General features: G+C 41.6%; 1 protein-coding gene across 7 annotated transcripts in view; it reads right to left on the bottom strand.

Annotated features, from left to right (window-relative positions):
- Positions 1–14,907, bottom strand: part of Sphkap (SPHK1 interactor, AKAP domain containing) — a 134,805-nt gene extending 119,898 nt beyond the window's left edge. For 4 of the 7 annotated variants that reach the window (XM_070015437.1, XM_070015450.1, XM_070015439.1 and 1 more), the window contains exon 1: positions 14,673–14,907. In XM_070015437.1, the coding sequence (XP_069871538.1) occupies positions 14,673–14,706 (34 nt within the window). In that variant the 5' untranslated portion in view covers positions 14,707–14,907. Of the gene's footprint in view, positions 1–14,352; positions 14,559–14,672 lie in introns of those variants that run through there. The other 3 variants (XM_070015440.1, XM_070015468.1, XM_070015443.1) reach the window with 2 other exon arrangements.
- Between the last annotated feature and the right edge of the window lie 2,462 nt (positions 14,908–17,369).

The following is a 17,369-nucleotide window of genomic DNA, read 5'->3' as shown; positions in this document are numbered from 1 at the left end:
ATTGATTTGAAAAGAAAATTTCCAATCAAGTGAGGTGATTCTCCTCACTGTGCAGGTGTCCCTTAGACTTATTTATGGTGAATTCACATTGAATGGTGTTTTCCAGATGCCATTTATTCTCACGTGGGGAAGCCCACATTTGAATCACTAGACTCCATTCTTTCACATAAACAAGGAGCCCTTCTCCTCTACTTCATTTACCCAGCCCTAGTCACATGTACAAGTCCCAGACAATCTTCCAAGTTAAACTTAAGTTAAATCTCCAATTTTTCTGCCTCTGTCTGTATATGTGTTCTCGGTTTGCCAATGAAAAATATCTTAGACTCAGGGGAAACTCAGAGGAGAATGCTGTCATTAGTGCTGTGCATGTTTCTTCCCCCACATTATTCATTAGTATGACCTGCTAGTGCTGAGTGATTATGCTTGTGATAACAGCTTCCCTGGATAATGTCTTATGAAGGCTGAATCTCTTCCTTACCCACATCTTTCACAGTGATTCATGAAGTTCAACGGCAGTTCATTTTCTTCATTGTATGTGTCCGGTGAAGTCACCTCCTTTCCCTATCTTCTTGAGAAAAGAAGACTAATGTGATTCTAAAGGAATGCTAGGTCACATCAGGGACCTGTTGATAATTCTACAAATGGAATGAACATTACCATTCTGATTGCCATTTTGGAGCACTGTTGATTCATTTAGAAAATATGAATGAGTAAAAAACTTCAGGCTATATTAAGTGCATGAGTCAAGGATAACTGAACAGGGTCAAGATTTCACTTGGAGGAAAATTAGCTCCTCTTTACTTTAACCTGAATTTAAGTTTGGGTCAAATTAGTGGGATAATTTAGTTTAATTGTCTGTGTAGGTGGAAAAGATGACTACGTGCACTGAAAATGAATGGTACAGTATATTTATAAGTATAGCAATCAGAGCATTTTCTTATATTCTTTTTTGATTTGTAATCACAAGTTATGGATTTTTAGGAAAGAATAAATTAAATGTCTTGCTTAACATTACTACTAAAGTATAGTGGTACTCCTTATAACTCTGGAATAAATTAGTAAATGTTTTGAAAGTTTTTAGCTCATTTAAATATTTGAGAAAAGTGTAGTAAAATGTTAAGTGTGTAAGCTGAGCACTAGTGGCTCACACGTATAATACTAGCTACTCAGATGGCTAACATCTGAGGATTGCAGTTCAAAGCAAGCCCAGGTTGACAAATCCAGAAGACTCTCATGTCCAAGTAACCAGCAAAAACCTGGAATTGGAGGTATGGTGCAAATAATAAAGCTCCAGACTTGAGCAGAAAGAGCTAAAAGGGAATTCAACGTCCTGAGTTCAAGCCACAGAACGATCATATACTCAATAAAAATGTAGCACAAAAAGTGAAAGAAAAGTAATTTGGGGGAAATAATATACTTTGATATAGACTGACATTCAAATATTTTTGCTTTACCTTGCTTCATAAATAATTAAGAAATCTACTGCATACAATTGTAGAATTCATTCTAAAACAGTTGATCTTACTTTAATAGCACTAACCACTTTAACTTACAAATTTTTAATTAGAGTCAGCTATCAAAGAAAGCATACTTAAATATGAGTGGGGATTCGTATTACATGAGATTCAATTTTCTACAGACTAATATCTCAAAGAGACAGAAAGCTATGTTTTCCATTGTTTATAGAGAAAACCACCAGTTCAATGATTTATTTACTGACAGATATTCCACCTTGTTTCGTTATACACAGAGTAAATGATAAAGCATAAATTAGAACCCAGGGCTCAGAAACTGCAAGAAGTCACTCTCGTTGCTAAAATCAGCACACATATTCAAGTCACAAGCAACTTCTGTACTTGGTTCACAATTCACACTGATTGTTCCTAGAAAGTCTGTTAGTTGAAGTAAAATGATGACCTGAGAAAGTATCTAGACATTAGTTTTCCTACAGAAGTAAAATGAAAAAGGTATCTGAACATGGGTATTAGAAAGGTTGTGTTGCACTAGAAAATTCTAAAAGCTTCCAGCTATATTGTGAAGGTTAATTTTTATTGCTATTGCTTCCTTTATTTTAAACAAGCCCAATATAGTAGGAAGTATAATCAGGAAATCAATGCTTAATTATGGATGGACATAAGAATATTTTAGTAAAAACAGACTATTTTAGTAATTTATGTAGCTGTTCTTGGCCTCAGCTCCTCTATGTGTAAAGGAAGGAAATTGGGTGAGACAAATCAATGTCATTTGAGCACAGTAAGAGCAGGTGTAGGCCCTCCCTTTCTTCCCTCCCTCTTTCTCTCCCTCCCTCTCTCCCTCTCCCTCCCTCCCTCTCTCCCCCTTTCTCTCTCTTTCACTCTCTCCTTTCTTTCTTTCTTTCTTTCTTTCTTTCTTTCTTTCTTTCTTTCTTTCTTTCTTTCTTTCTTTCCTTCTTTCCTTCCTTCCTTCACTCTTTTTCTCTTTCTCTCTTTCTTTCCTTCTTGTCCTGGGGCTTACACTCTAGTTCTAGGCACTGTTCCTGAGCTCTTTTGCTCAAAGCTAAGGCTCTACCACTTGAACCACATTGGCATGTCTGGGTTTTTCTGTGATTAATTGTAGATAAGAGTCTGGTGGACTTTCCTGTCAGTCTTAGCCTCCTGAGTAGCTAGGATTATAAGTGTGAGCCACTGGTGCCTGGCGGCTGTCAGTATATTTTAAATCTATGTTTTAGTTGAATTTCTCCTTAGGGGAACATGCTTACAAACTTAGGGATTACCTGTCTATCATGTCAGATGTTAGCAGGAATCAAACAGGACTGATTAGATTGATTCATTTGAAGGGGTTTCCCTCAGGAAATGGAAAGAAAAAGGAGTGGAAAGTGTGCGCAAAGTATCTACTCTCCAGTAATCCTTCCATTCTTCTACCTATACTGTGCGCAAAGTATCTACTCTCCAGTAATCCTTCCATTCTTCTACCTATACTCTATACCACTGCCACCTGCAGGTCCTTACCAAGTAAGTGGTGCAGAGATTTGGTCTTTCTTACTCCATGCAGTCTTGAAGGTGTCATGAGGCACCTGACACCTGGCTGAGTGATTTCCCTGCAATCTTCGTCTGGCTTGCATTGAGATGCCACTGAACCCAGCTTTCTGTCAACCATTGAGCAACAGATCCATCTCAGGGGGAGTTTGATGTCTAAAGCCATTGCCAATCTTTACAACTGACTACTTTGCATCAGACAGATGATAATAGTTGGATATATACTGTATCAAAGAATAGAGCAAGCAAAATCTTGCCTGACATTTAGGAACATGGAGCCATTCACAAAATATTTGCCAAGCACCACCAAAGAACACTACAAAGAACAAGTGCCTATGAATATCTCCTCTAGGGCCTGGCTTTGTGGGCTTGAATAATCTTTGGGAATTGAAAGGCTGTTTTCAGATCAGCTATGCTGAATAATTCATGCATGACAGAAGAGGAGCAAATAGTCTTGTTGCACTTCCTTTGTATTTAATAAAGAAAGAAGGAAAAGGGAGAAAGAAAGAACTTCAGACAGAATCTCAAGTATTACTCGAGTGTCAGAGCAATCGGTTTTAAGTACAAGTGATGTTTATAAGCAGGCAGAATAATAATTTGCCCCATTCAAGATAGCCACATGCTATGCATGATTATGTTATATTATATGGCAAAGCAGGATCACAGGTCAAGATGGAATTAAGGGTATTAGTCAACTGAGCTTAGTATAGGAAGATTATTTGGAATTATCTAGGGCATTGATGTAACCACAGGGATTATTAAGAGTGGAAGAAGGCAGGAGTCAGAAGGCTGGGACGTGAGAAGCACCGACTCTTCCATTGCTAACTTTGCTGATGGAGGGAGCTGGTCGTGGGACAAAGAATGGGCCAAGCCTGTGACCCTGTATGTTTCCATATATGTTTATAATTTATACCTAACACCCACACATGAGAGAAAACACACGCCCTTTCTCTCTCTGAACATGACTTACTTTACTTAACATAATTTTTTCCAGGTTCATCCATTTTCCTGCAAATGACATAACATTATTCTTCCTGATGAATGAGTCAGATTTCGTTGTAGGTTCCTGTGTTATCTATCTATTTAACTATCTATGTATCTATGTATCTATCTATGTATCCCTCTATCTATCTATCTACCTACCTACCTACCTACCTACCTACCTACCTACTTATTTAATCACATTTTCTTGATCCACTCATTGATTGGAGGGCATCTGAACTTTTTCCAAAACTCAGATATAATATATAGTGCATCATTTCAATGAACATGAGTGTTTGAATGTCTTCACTGAATCGTGACTTTTAATCTTTAGGATAGATGCTGGCATGGAATCACTGAAGCATAGGGTGGTTGTTTTGTTTCATTTCTTGAAGAATCTCCAAATTGCCTTCCCTAGTGGATGAACTAGTTTACATTCCCACCAACAGTGTAATAGGGTTGTTTAATATGAAATCATATATGCATATATATGTGTATATCTGTCATAGATGCATATATGCATGAACAATATCCTAAGTCAGTTAAACTCAAACTTAGAATTTAATGACCTGAATACCAGGAGGCTGAAATACACTTTATCAGAGGGAAGGAGGTCAATAAGAAGGGGGAGGAATGAAGAAAGGTGGGGACATACAGTCAAACTATCTACTGTACATATTTGAGAATGGAATCAGAGAACAAGGGGATGGTGGAGTTGGGTCAAATGGGGAGAGAATGATGGATGGAGTGGCATTGATCATGATGCATTATATTCATGAATTGACGTGTTGAACTGAAATCCCCTTGCAGAGATACTTAAGGTTAATTTTTTTAATAGTTGAGAATAAATGAATGTGACAGGCTCTGGAAGATGGAAAGAAGCAAGGGTTAGTTTCTCTCTCCTTGAGAGAGGAATGGATCACTGCCAGCAGCCTGATTTTATTTGGTTGGTTCTTGTTAGATGTCTGACACATAGAACTGTAAGATAATACATTGGCTTGTGGCTTACGTCAGTGCTTTCACTGGCTGTTTTGTAGTACAGCAGTAGTAAAGTCATTACGATTCATGTTTTAGAACTTACTTGAACATCTGGAAGCATGGCTACTCTGCAAAGTCCAAGTAACTAGCTCAATAATTTAGCTAAGAAATACGTATTTTAAAAGGAAAGGAATAGGAGGCATATTGTTTCATGTTATTTTTTTAACCCTCAAGTCATATGATTGAATGTGTCCATTCTTCTGTCCCACGTAGAAATGTGGCTTGGCATAAAAGTACAGGTTTCCGGGTCAGGATCCACTTAATTGGTAACAAATGCTCGCTTTTTTTTTTTCTTTTTTTTGTCGGTCATGGGGACTGGGCCTGGGTGCTGTCACTCAGCTCTTCAGCTCAAGGCTAGCGCTCTACCACTTGAGCTACAGCACCACTGCCAGATTTTTCTGCTTATGTAGTGCTGAGGAATTGAACCCAGGGCTTCATGCATGCAAGGCAAGCACTCTACCATTGAGCTGCCTTCCCAGCCCCCAAATATTTGCTTTTTAATTTGTATGTTGAACTTTACTGACTGCCATTATCTCTGTTTCCATCCTGGGAATATTTTTTTTTTAATCTCTGATAGTATCCATTTGTTTTTGTTGTTACTTGTAATTCAGAGACCTTTTTTTGAGAAAGATTGGCTCAAAAGACATTAAGAAAAATGAATGTCATATTGACATTATATACTTTGCTAATCAAGGAAAGAATCCTTTCTTATTCATTATTTAATGTGCTTCAATGACTCTCTTTTAACAAGGGATAAAAATATCTCATGTGGCATGCAAAGGTCTTGGGGACCTCCAGAATAGAATAGGAAAGGAAGAGTGGTATAGTCAATTGCTGTACAAGCTTGAAATTTCAGGGTTCAGATTCTGGCTCTGCTACTCACTGAGGTACCCTGAATGTCTTGTATAGCCTTACTGAGACATGGTTTCTCATCTTCAAAAGCAAAATAAAAATAATAGCATCAACATCCAATTTCTACTTAGGCAAATTCTATACACAAAATCTGGCTTTCAGGAAAAAATTACCAGATCATGAAAAAGCAAGAAATATAATATTTCCAAGGAATAAAACAATCAACAGAATCAGATTCAGATATAAAGAGACATTGAAACTATCAGGCATAAAATTATAAGTAATGAATATTAGTATTGGGGGGGGGGCTGATGCTGGGTCTGGCACTCAGGGCTTAGGTGCTGTCCTTGAGAATTTTTCTTTTTTTGGTCAGTAGTGTCCTGGGGCTTGAACTCTGGGCCTGGGCACTGTCCCTCAGCTCTTCAGCTCAAGGCGAGCGCTCTATCTCTTGTGCCACAGAGCCACTTCCTGTTTTCTAGTGGTTTACTGGAGACCAGAGTCTCACGGATCTTTCTGCCTGGGCTAGCTTTGAACTGTGATCCTCAGATCTCAGCCTCCTGAGTAACTAGGATTACAGGCATGAGCCACTGGCGCCCAGCTCCCTGAGCATTTTTGCTCAAGGTTAGTACTCTACCACGGAGTCACAGCTTCACTCTGGCCTTTTGGTGCTTAATCAGAGATAGAATCTCATGACTTTCCATGCCTAGCCTAGCTTTGAACTACAATCCTGGGATCTCAGCCTCAGAGTAGTGTGAGCCAGCAGTGCCTGATTAATGAACATTATTTGGACTTGTTAACATGCAAGCATACATGGGTAATTGCATCAGAAACATAAAAACTGAAAGACGGAAGCAATGTAAATGCTAGAAATGTGAAAACACTGTGATTAGATGAGAAACCCCTCTGACAAATGAATAAAATTATTTCAGCTGAAGGAAAGATGAGTAGTCTTGACAATAAGTCAATTCCAATTATCTACCTGAAAGGAAAGAAAAAGAAGAGCCAGGGTAGAGCCAGGGTGAAGTACTCAAGAGCTGTATGTTGGTATACGTGCAATTGGAATGCAAGGAAAAGAAAACCACAGGCTGAGGCAGGAGGGTGGAGACCGACAGGGAGAGACCTCTTCTCAAACACAAACAAGAGAAGGAAGAAAGCACACAGGAAAGCAAAGGATGGCTCCGAAAATGAATGAGAAAGAGACTCTCTTAGACAAAAACAGAAGCACATTGTACCAGACAGAAGCTCATATCTACAGAAATGAAGTGTCGGAAATAGAACAAACAAATTCAAATTTAATTTTGTTCTTCCTAATTATTCTTAAGAATCAGGTGGCTCAAAGCAAACCTATTAATATATTTTTATAATAGTTATAAAAATAAGCCAGGCACCAGTGGCTCATGCCTCTAATCCTAGCTATTCAGGAGGCTGAGACCTGAGGATTGCCATTCAAAGCCAGCCTGGGCAGGAAAGTCCGTGTGACTCTTATCTCTAATGAACCACCAGAAAACCAGAAGTGGTGCTGTGGCTCAAGTGGTAGAGTGCAGTATTGATTTTTGTAAAATATATCACAGATCAATCACATTTAGTGGAATCGATCAAGTATGATGAGCAGAAATAGCTGAAAGATCTCAGTGCCTGGCACTTCACGCATGCTCTCTCAATTCCTTCTCTCCTCACGCTTTTCAAGTGTTTTGAAGTCAGTTACTTGACACAGATGACACAAATAGAGAATGGGCAAACATCTTGCTCCAGAGGAGAAAACCTCCACTTAATAGGTAGAGGGACAGCACACGGGCCAAGAGTTCAAGACCCATGGCCAACAAGCCCCCCCAAAAGTTATAAAAATAGCTCGGCACTGGTGGCTCACGCCTATAATCTTAGCTACTCAGGAGGCTGAGATTTGAGGATCACAGTTTAAAGCCAGCTCGGGCAGGGAAGTCCGTGAAACTCTTATCTCCAATAAACCACCAGAAAACCAGAAGTAGTGCTGTAGCTCAAGTGGTAGCATGCTAGCCTTGAGCTGAAGAGCTGAGGGACAGCGCTCAGGCCCAGAGTTCAAGCCCCATGAATGACAAAAAAAAAAAAAAAAACAGTTATAAAAGTATACAACAATCACAACATAAAAGACCAGAGGAAAGAACTTGAAATATACACTTGATAAATCCTTACACTGGATATGAGGTTCTGTACAATTGTGTGAAGTTAGATTCAGATGAAAAGAAAATCCTTGGTGACCAAAATCTTTAAAATAAATCATAACTCACAAACCAATACAGGAGACAAGATAGAATTATAAAAAAAAAATTCTCCAATTAACCTAAATCAAGGAAGAGTGACAAACAGGAACAGAGACGGAGACAGAGAGAAGCAAACAGCACAATTAGAAAATAGCTGACTGTCTGGAAGACTTTAATCTGGCCCCATGTGAAATTATAATAAATACGAATGACCTAATCACATTAATAAAGAGATTACCAAATTAAAGAGCTATTAAATAGAGAAAGATGACACAAGCATCCTGTTTACAATAAATAACTTCAAATATGAATAAATAGATCAAAAGCAAAATGATAGAAAAAAATAAAACCAGAGGAGACTTGGTGTCTGAGCCATGTGATCTATTTATCAGTAATGATTTTTGTAAAATATATCACAGATCAATCACATTTAGTGGAATCGATCAAGTATGATGAGCAGAAGTAGCTGAAAGGTCTCAGTGCCTGGCACTTCATGCATGCTCTCTCAATTCCTTCTCTCCTCACGCTTTTCAAGTGTCTTGAAGTCAGTTATATGACACAGATGACACAAACAGAATGGACAAACATCTTGCTCCAGAGGAGAAAAACTCCACCACTTAATAGGTAGAACCATGTGCTTCCCCCTTGTTTTAATGTACAGAAAGAGGTAGCTTTTATTAGGCTTTCTTTTGTTGTTGTTGTTGTTTTGTCTTTTCCTTTTTGGTACTGGGGATCAAACCCAGGACACTGCACTTGCTAGGCAAGAGCTTGGCCACTGAACTACATCCCAGCCCTTACTATGCTTTCTGCCATCATGTTTCTCTCCCCCTATGCGAGAATTTTCAAAACAAACCAACCCATTTTTGAAAACTAGCGTTGTTTTGCATGAGTGAGTCTTGTCTTAGTTGTTCTGAATGCTTTGACTTCACCTCTTTCAACAGAATGGGTGATTCACTTCTACAGCACCATGCTGAGAGTCCCTGCTGTAATAAGTGTCTTTGTATTTTTCAGGTTAAAAGTCAGAGGCTCCTAGACCAGGATATGAGAATCCATGTCCATACATTTAGGGGGAACAGCCTAGCAACTGACCAGGCAGTCACTGACACTGATTCCCACCCAGGTGTGAGCATGAAGGCTCCAGACACCAAATACATCCCCTTCTTCCTCTCTCATTCACATGAGAAGTAATGGCCCCGCAAAGAGACTCATAATGAACAAAACACATTCCAGTTCACTTCTAGGCTCATTATTTCTAGCTGATAGATACATATTTCCTACAGGAACTACATGGGGATGGAGGTCATTTCCCCACAGAACACCCATTACCCAGCAGCATCATGGGTTCCCAGAGTCTTGGACATGTGGACTTAGCAGTTTCTCTCTCTATAGGAAAGTGTACCTTTGAGATTGAGGCCTTGACATACAGGATTACAAGAAAAAGAGGATAAACTGGCCTCAAGGAAACAATGATTTTCAAGATAAAGTATCCTCTTAAGTTTATATTCCAAGCCCATCTGATACTATCCTTTCTCTTTAACTTCTCAAAAGACTCCACATAGAGCTCCCCTATGACCCAGCAATCCCACTTTTGGGCATTTACCCAAATGCTTACAAACAAGACCATACTAAAGCTACCAGCACAAATATGTTTATTGCAGCATTATTTACTATAGCTAAGATATGGAACTAACCCAGATGACCCTCAGTAGATGGATGGATCAAGAAAATGTGGTATATATACACAATGGAATTCTATGCCTCCATTAGCAAGAATGACATTGCCCCATTTGTTAGGAAATGGAAAAACTTGGAAAAAATTCTATTAAGTGAAGTAAGCCAGGCCCAAAGAAACATAGGTCCCATGGTTTCCCTTATTTGCAATAACTAGTATATGTCTGAGTCAAGCAGAAAAGGTCAGATAAGATGATGTTAGGGAAACGAACCCTAAGATATGTATTCAAATGTTTTTTTTTTCTTTCATGCAATTGTTTCTAACACATTAATAAGATTATTTCTTTGTTGCTTTGTATGTCCCTCCCCCACAGTATAACCCCTGCTTTCACTGTATTTGATGTCGGTATAATTTGTGAGGGGAAGGGGAAAAACAAATTGTTTAAATAGGGATACAGGTGGACCCATTGCAACAATGAGATGTACAAGTCGTTATGTCAAAAACGAACTTTACAACTTTGGTGGGGAGGGGCAGGGAAAATTGGGGGGGGAGGGGGGAGGATGTGGAAAGGGATGGAAAGGGGAAACAAAGGAGGAGGCTACAATGCTTGATAAGAAATGTACTCATTATCTTGCCCATGTAATTGTAACCCCTCTGTACAGTATTTTCACAATTTAAAAAAAAAAACCTAAAAAAATAAAAAATAAAAAAATTGCAAGTTAAAAAAAAAAGAGTAAAAGACTAATCCTTTCCCAGAGTTATTGATGAATAGGACAAAGAAATGTAGATGTATACTCTCATTTCTCCTGCTGTATGAATTTCAACACAGCAAAAAAGGGAATCAACATATCTTTTTTGTTTTGTTTTGTTTTTCAAAATGAACTTTTGACCAGGCCCCAGTGGCTCACAATCCTAGCTACTCAGGAGTTTCGGTCTGAAGATCTAAATTTTTTAAAAATGTTTTTTACTGTAAAAATACTGTACAAATCCTCAAGAAACAACTGCCCAATAAATAAATGGGCTAAAGACTTAGAGAGAAACTTCTCTGAAGAGGAAATAAGAATGGCTAATAGACACATGAAGAAATGCTTAACCTTTCTAGCCATAAAAGAAATGCAAATCAAGACAACATTGAGATTCCGCCTCACCCCAGTTAGAATGGCTATAATCAAGAGGATCTAAATTTTGAAGCCAGCTTGAGCAGCAAAGTCAGTGAGACTCTTAGGTCCAATTAATCACCAAGAAGCTGAAAGTGGAGTTGTGGCTCAAGTGGTCTAGTCCTAGCCAGGAGCAGAAAATCTCGGGAACAATGTCCAGGCTCTGAGTTCAAGCCCTAACACACACACACACACACACACACACACACACACACACACACACACACACACACACACACACACACTCGGGAACACACACACACACACACACACACTCGGGAACAGTGTCCAGACTCTGAATTCAAGCCCTAACACACACACACACACACACACACACACACACACACACACACACACACACACACACACACACACACACACACACACACACACACACACATTTCAAAGCCCCACAGAAAAACAATACTATTAAAATACAATCCAGTAAGCCAAAGAAAACAAAATGAACAAACTAATACAGCATGAAAAGGAAAAGAGGTCTCTCTCTCTCTCTCTCTCTCTCTCTCTCTCTCTCTCTCTCTCTCTCTCTCTCTCTCTCTCTGGAGCTTCTAGTTCAAGCTTAGATAAGGTTTATGTGAAAAAATTGTTTCTGTTTGCAGAAAAGGTATTTTTAGCACATTCTGCCTTACATCCCAACCATCCTGCTTTAGGCTGCCCCCATGTGTTCTAAGAAGGATATCAGCATTTGTCCAAACTGTGTAGCAGAGCCTCTTTTGCACCCCGTTGAAATAAAGCCTGGGGTTTTCAATCAATACAAAGAAGAGCACTGGCCTCTACACCAGAGACACTTTGGTGATGTCTTAGCTCTGCTAGATAGTATTCGTGTGGATTTTAAAATCCGATTATTTACTTTATTCAATTTCCTTTTGCTTCAGAGTTTTTAATAGGAACTAGGAATAATATATTATAATTAACTCACAAGAATGTGAGGATCAAATAACTTAATAAACTGGACAACACTGTATAAACTATAAATCTTGCTCTTCACACACTAGTTACCCAGATAAGTAAGAGTAACTTTCCTTCTATATGGGGAAATTGCTGCATTGGAATAAATGTGCTGCAGAATGTACTGGGTAAGAAGCTATCTTCCTAATATCTAGTTTGTGCACATAGCAAATTAAGTAACCTGTTCATAAAATAGTATATAATTTGTGATGCCTGATGGAAGAGTATCATATGTTTTACATATTAAAAAATTAAAACTCCCCTGTAATTTTTTCTTTGAGCTGAACTATTACAGGGAAAGCACTTGGATTCTGGGTCTAAAATACAACTAATATGGAACTATTTCATCTCTCTACAGTCATTTCCTATCTGGACACATCTTCCAGTTTTGATAACCAGTGATTTTTTTTAATTTGTGACCAAGCTATATAACTTATTGTACATTTAACAACGAAACTAATTGTAATAAAAAATAAACTGGAACTCTCATCTAAGTAAGATAATATGGCAGAATTCAAAAGATGAGCAATATTTTCTTTTAAAAAACCCAATGTATAAAGTGTAAGATTCAAATTAAATCTTAAAATCAATCTCCACAGAGAATCACTGATTAGTTTTATTTATACCTTTATAACTGAAAGTGTCATTACAGTGAAATAGTCAACAGAAAAGTGTAATCTATTACTAACTCATCACCCAATCTCCTTTTCTCTGTTCACCTATGGAGTAGATTGTTCAAATTTTTTAATAATACCTAAGAGAAACAAAGATTTATGATTACTAACTTATTAGATACTCTCAGATTTGGACACCATAAAGCTTGACCCATAATAATCCGATATTTCTGGGTCAATACCATTTTCTTTAAAACACTTGTGTAGAATATACGATCAGTTTTCGAAATTCAAGGTATTTACACAATCTATATGATCAATACACACAAGTTCAAATTCTAATTTTGCTTGTGTAAAAATGAAAGACTGTAGCATGCAATTAAATTTTTAGAAAGGGCATTCAATGAAATAAGGGATTCTATGAGCTACTCCATTAACATTAATCTATATGGTTATGGATATCAATTAAATAGGTGTAATTCCTACACTTAATTATGGGAATGTGATATCCATTGGTGAATATATTCCAAAGATTTAAAAATCTACAGCTGACATTAAATCTGAATTTAAGAGTGTCATAGAAACAAAACTAAATTCACTGCGTTCACTTGGTCTTTGAAAGCACTGCCATACACATAAGTTGAAGAAATGATTGTATCACACATTGTATGAGATGTTTGAGAAAATCCCCCAGTACTTAAGAATAAATCACAATTCAATCACAGCAGTGAGGCTTTATAAAACTGAATAAAAAGTAAGCAATCTGTTACAAAAACTGCCTCTGTCGAGGGCACAGAATTCTCTTTTATTTTTAATGACCCTGTTCCTTGTCTGGGTGTAGAAGTAAAAATTTTCTTGACTTTTAAATTTCCTCACACTTACTTCTACTTACAAATCAATAGCATTGAGAAAGTTTTGGGTTTTTTTTGTTTGTTTCTGTTTTCGTTTTTTCCCTTCCAAATCTTACATTACCAACTTTGCTCTTCAGATCTTAGCTGACAAAGATTTGGTGGTCATTTGACCACGCTGGGCCTAGAGACTGCATGTTAAGTGTAGCTTGGGGCAATGTACTGCAACCACAGAGTAGCCTTTTGGGAGGGATGCCTCATGGGGAACGGGCTGAGGAGCTGGGAAAGGATCTGAGTACTTCCTGTCTATGAATGGCAGGCTCCAACACCCTGAAAGGCAATCCCTACTTTCCTGAGCCACCCCCCACCCAATATCTTGGCCACTTGGCAAGAGCAGATTCCAGTGCGTCCTGCCGCTCTCCAGGAATCTGAGCTTCAACCCTTTATTTATTCCCACGCCTAGTATTCTCAGCGGGGTAGCTACCTAGATGTTTTGGGGAAAGAGAGAGAAGACAAGGGGGTCCGCATTAAAGCCACAGGAAGTGGCGGGGGGGGGGGTGCAGGTGTCAGCCCGACCCCCTCCTCCCTCCGAGCCAGTGTCCCCTGCTCTCCTGTGATTTATGAGGGAGGGAAACCCAAGCCGAGCTTCCCAGCACCCTGCCAGAGGCGGTCTCCCCTTAACCTGCCCGGGTGGGGACCCCAGGACTGGGGTGGAGTCGGGTCACGCGTTAGGATGGGCGCTGATAAATGAGTTGCTAATAACAGCCAGGTAGGGCAGGTGGGGACGGGGCGATGGCAGAGACACCCCCCCCCCCGCTCCCCCCAGGTCTTTACTGTCAGGGAAGGGCAGCGATCTCCCCTCACCCCTAACCATCCCCTTTCTTCAGCCCCGTAGCCCCGGACTCTCAGCCAGGTTCAGCGGCACAGGAGGTGAGGCGGCTGCTCCCCCCCCCCACATTTGCACCCCTACCTTAGACACCATTTCACCAGAAGGCGCGAAAGCTCTCCAGCTTGTCCAGCGAGGGTCCAGGGGTCGGGTCCTGGCGCGGGGCCAAGGGGACCTCAAAGCCCCTGCTCTACCGGAGAGGCTCCCGCAACCCCTCCTTCCTGGCCGATCCTCCGCCCCGCGCGGCCCCAGCGCGCAGGCCCCACCCAGCCTCGCGCCGGGCGAGGCCGGCGGGAGACGGCGACCACCGCCGCGGGACCGCAGCCGGCTCGGCACCCGCCGGCCGGAGGGACCCGAAAAGCCGAAGGGAGTTGGCATCGGGGGCGGGGGAGAGGGAGACGTACCTGGGGATGGAGAGCCGCCGGGGGTCGTTGTCATCCATGGCTGCTGGGCGCGCGGGGAAAGGTGGGAAGTGCAAAGCACAGCGAGCGGTGGGAGATGTGCGAAGCCGGGAGGGGTGCGCACGGCGGGGGGGGGGATCCCGGGGCGCCCCGGAGCGGTGGCGGCCGCGAGACCCGCTCCTCCCCGGCGGCGGCGGGACGCGGCGCGCGGAGACCTCGCGGGGGCGCCCGGCGCGCGCTCCGCTCGGATCCGGACCCGGAGCCCGCACCGAGCGGGGACCCAGCCTGGCTCCTCCTCCCCAGGTGGCTGGTCCCCGCCCAGCGATCGCCTCTGGTCCCCTCCTCTCTCTCCCGAGGCTGAGCCCCCAGACGAGCCCTCTGGCTTTTGCCAGCTCCAGGCTTGCGTTCCTCCTGCTTTCCCTAATGCTTGTTTGTCGTCTACCCTGCTGGGCACCGGGCACCGGGCACACCACTCTTTCTGTTCTTCCCACTTGCCTTGGTCTCTCACTTATTACTAACTCTCAGCACTTAAGAGTTCTCAGAACCCGTGACCCTGGCCTTCTCTTCCAGACAACTCCTTGCACCTGGAGGAAGATTTTCATAAAAACCTCCCATTCAGCTTCTCCTTTCTCTAAGAAGAAAGAGGCCCAGGGCCAGAAAATATCTGTTAGATGAGGGCCCAAGCTGGGTGTTGCTGGCTCATTCCTGGAGTCCTGGCTATTGGGAGGCTGAGAATGGGAGGATTGAGGCTGAAGGACAGCCCAGGTTTGCCAGGTCTGTTCTCAGTGATCAACTAGTAATTAGAGAAGTTTAACACGGGCACCTGAGCGCCTAGGCCAGGGCAGGAAGCAAGACTGTGAGACCCTATCTCTAAACCAAACAAAAAATTAATTAGGGCAGGAGTCATGACCTTGGGGTAAGAGTGTCCACGTGAGAGGCCTTGAGCTGGTGAGAGAGACAGACAGACAGACAGACAGAGACAGACAGAGACAGAGAGACAGAAACAGAGACAGAGAGAAAAACAGACAGAGACAGAATTCATTTGCCTTTTGTAAGAGTTTTGATTTGAAACTCTGACACTTCCAGTAATGGGAAGATGGAGTGGATGCTTCTTGTAAGTATAACTCAATTCCTGGAGATCGTGAAACAGACATAACAAATTGCAGAAAGGGGACCAAGGAATGCAGACCAGCTGGGCCCCTTGAGACTCAAAGAATGCAATTATGGGGAGTCCCCGGGGTTTTGTTTTGGCTTCTCTATCTATGACCTAGACTGAAGAGGGCTGCCGGGCACAAATGTCAAAGTCAAAGACAAAAGTCCCTCTCCAAGTCTCCTCTCTCCAGTCACCTGACTGGGAACATGGGGTAGCAGGGCATAGAAGGCTGTACACACCGTGTTTCCCTGGCTGAACACTGCAAGAGAACACAAGAGATTGCCATCACTCTCAAAGACACCATTACTGTCGGTGTCTGGACAGCAAGATTGCAAGCCAGCTCCTTGGCACCAGAGAGGGTGAAATGGGAGATGGCACTTTCATCCCCTTCTGGGGGCACTGACCATTCCTGTCCACCTTCGTGGTGACTCTGTCTCTCATTAGAGCATGAATTTCCCCAACCAAAAGACAACAGGCAACACGCAACACGCTGATGGATCCCCTTCCCATCTCCATACTGAGAGGTGTTCATGCAAAGAAGGGACCGAGCTTCTAACCATCATCCAAAGGCACCCCTTTCTCCTGGTGGTACCCTGGTGGTACCCTTCCACACCCACACGGCAGTAAGAAGGACTCTTCTCCCTGCACTGAATCAGAGGAATCCAGAAATAGTGAGAACAACTCTGTGGCTGTCAATGGAGACCATACAGCACTCCATCAACTCCAAACGAGAGAGAAGTGAGGAACTTGGACTCCTCACTACAGCATAGCATTAATAAGAAGCCACATGGTTGCGTGGTCCTCTGTTCCCTGAAGGGAGCAGCACAGCCCCCAGATGCTTTTACAGAAGAAGCAAGGCATCTTTGCATCTTCACACCAAACACCCCAAATGGGCAGGCTTTAATAGACAATCATTCCTCACGCTAAGAGCCAGGAGGATGGCAGATCAAAGGAAAAAATAACAGGACAGTCAACAGAGGTAAAACAGTGATGGGATGATTGTCATGTTAAAATGATCCATCCATGTTTTGAAAACTTACAGTTGGGCTCCCTGGTATTTGTGCTTTCCATACCTGTAGACTTAACCAATCTCAGAGCAAAAGCATTTGACAAAGATTTTGTTTGTACTGGAAGTGTAAAGTTTTTCCTTTGTTATTCCCCAAGCACTACAGTCTAACAACTATGTACATAACATTTGCATAAGTAATCTAGAGTTGATCTAAAGTGTAGGAGAGGATGATAGGAGTCATATGCAAATGTTACACCATTGTACCAAATTCTGAACATCCTCAGAATTTGATGTTTTGAGGAAGTCTGAACTAATCTCTCCTGGCACCAAAGGAGGAAGGTAATTCACTGAGCATTACGAACAGGCTTGGGACAAATAAAAGAATAGAAAATCAGCAAAGACATAAAAAGATTGGTAAGTGTATTAAAAAAATCAAACAGAGACTGCCTTTGATAGTGGAGAAGACAGAAAACAAATACAATATGAGTGGGTTTTACTAGTGGAAGAGAAACATCACAATACCCAGAGGGGACAGTCA

This window comes from Dipodomys merriami, unplaced genomic scaffold (assembly GCF_024711535.1).
Source record: "Dipodomys merriami isolate MVZ:Mamm:240054 unplaced genomic scaffold, mDipMer1.0.p SCAF_1, whole genome shotgun sequence".
Lineage (NCBI taxonomy): Eukaryota > Metazoa > Chordata > Mammalia > Rodentia > Heteromyidae > Dipodomys > Dipodomys merriami.
The sequence above is the reverse complement of the archived record's forward strand: the minus strand, read 5'-3'. Positions and strand labels throughout refer to the sequence as shown.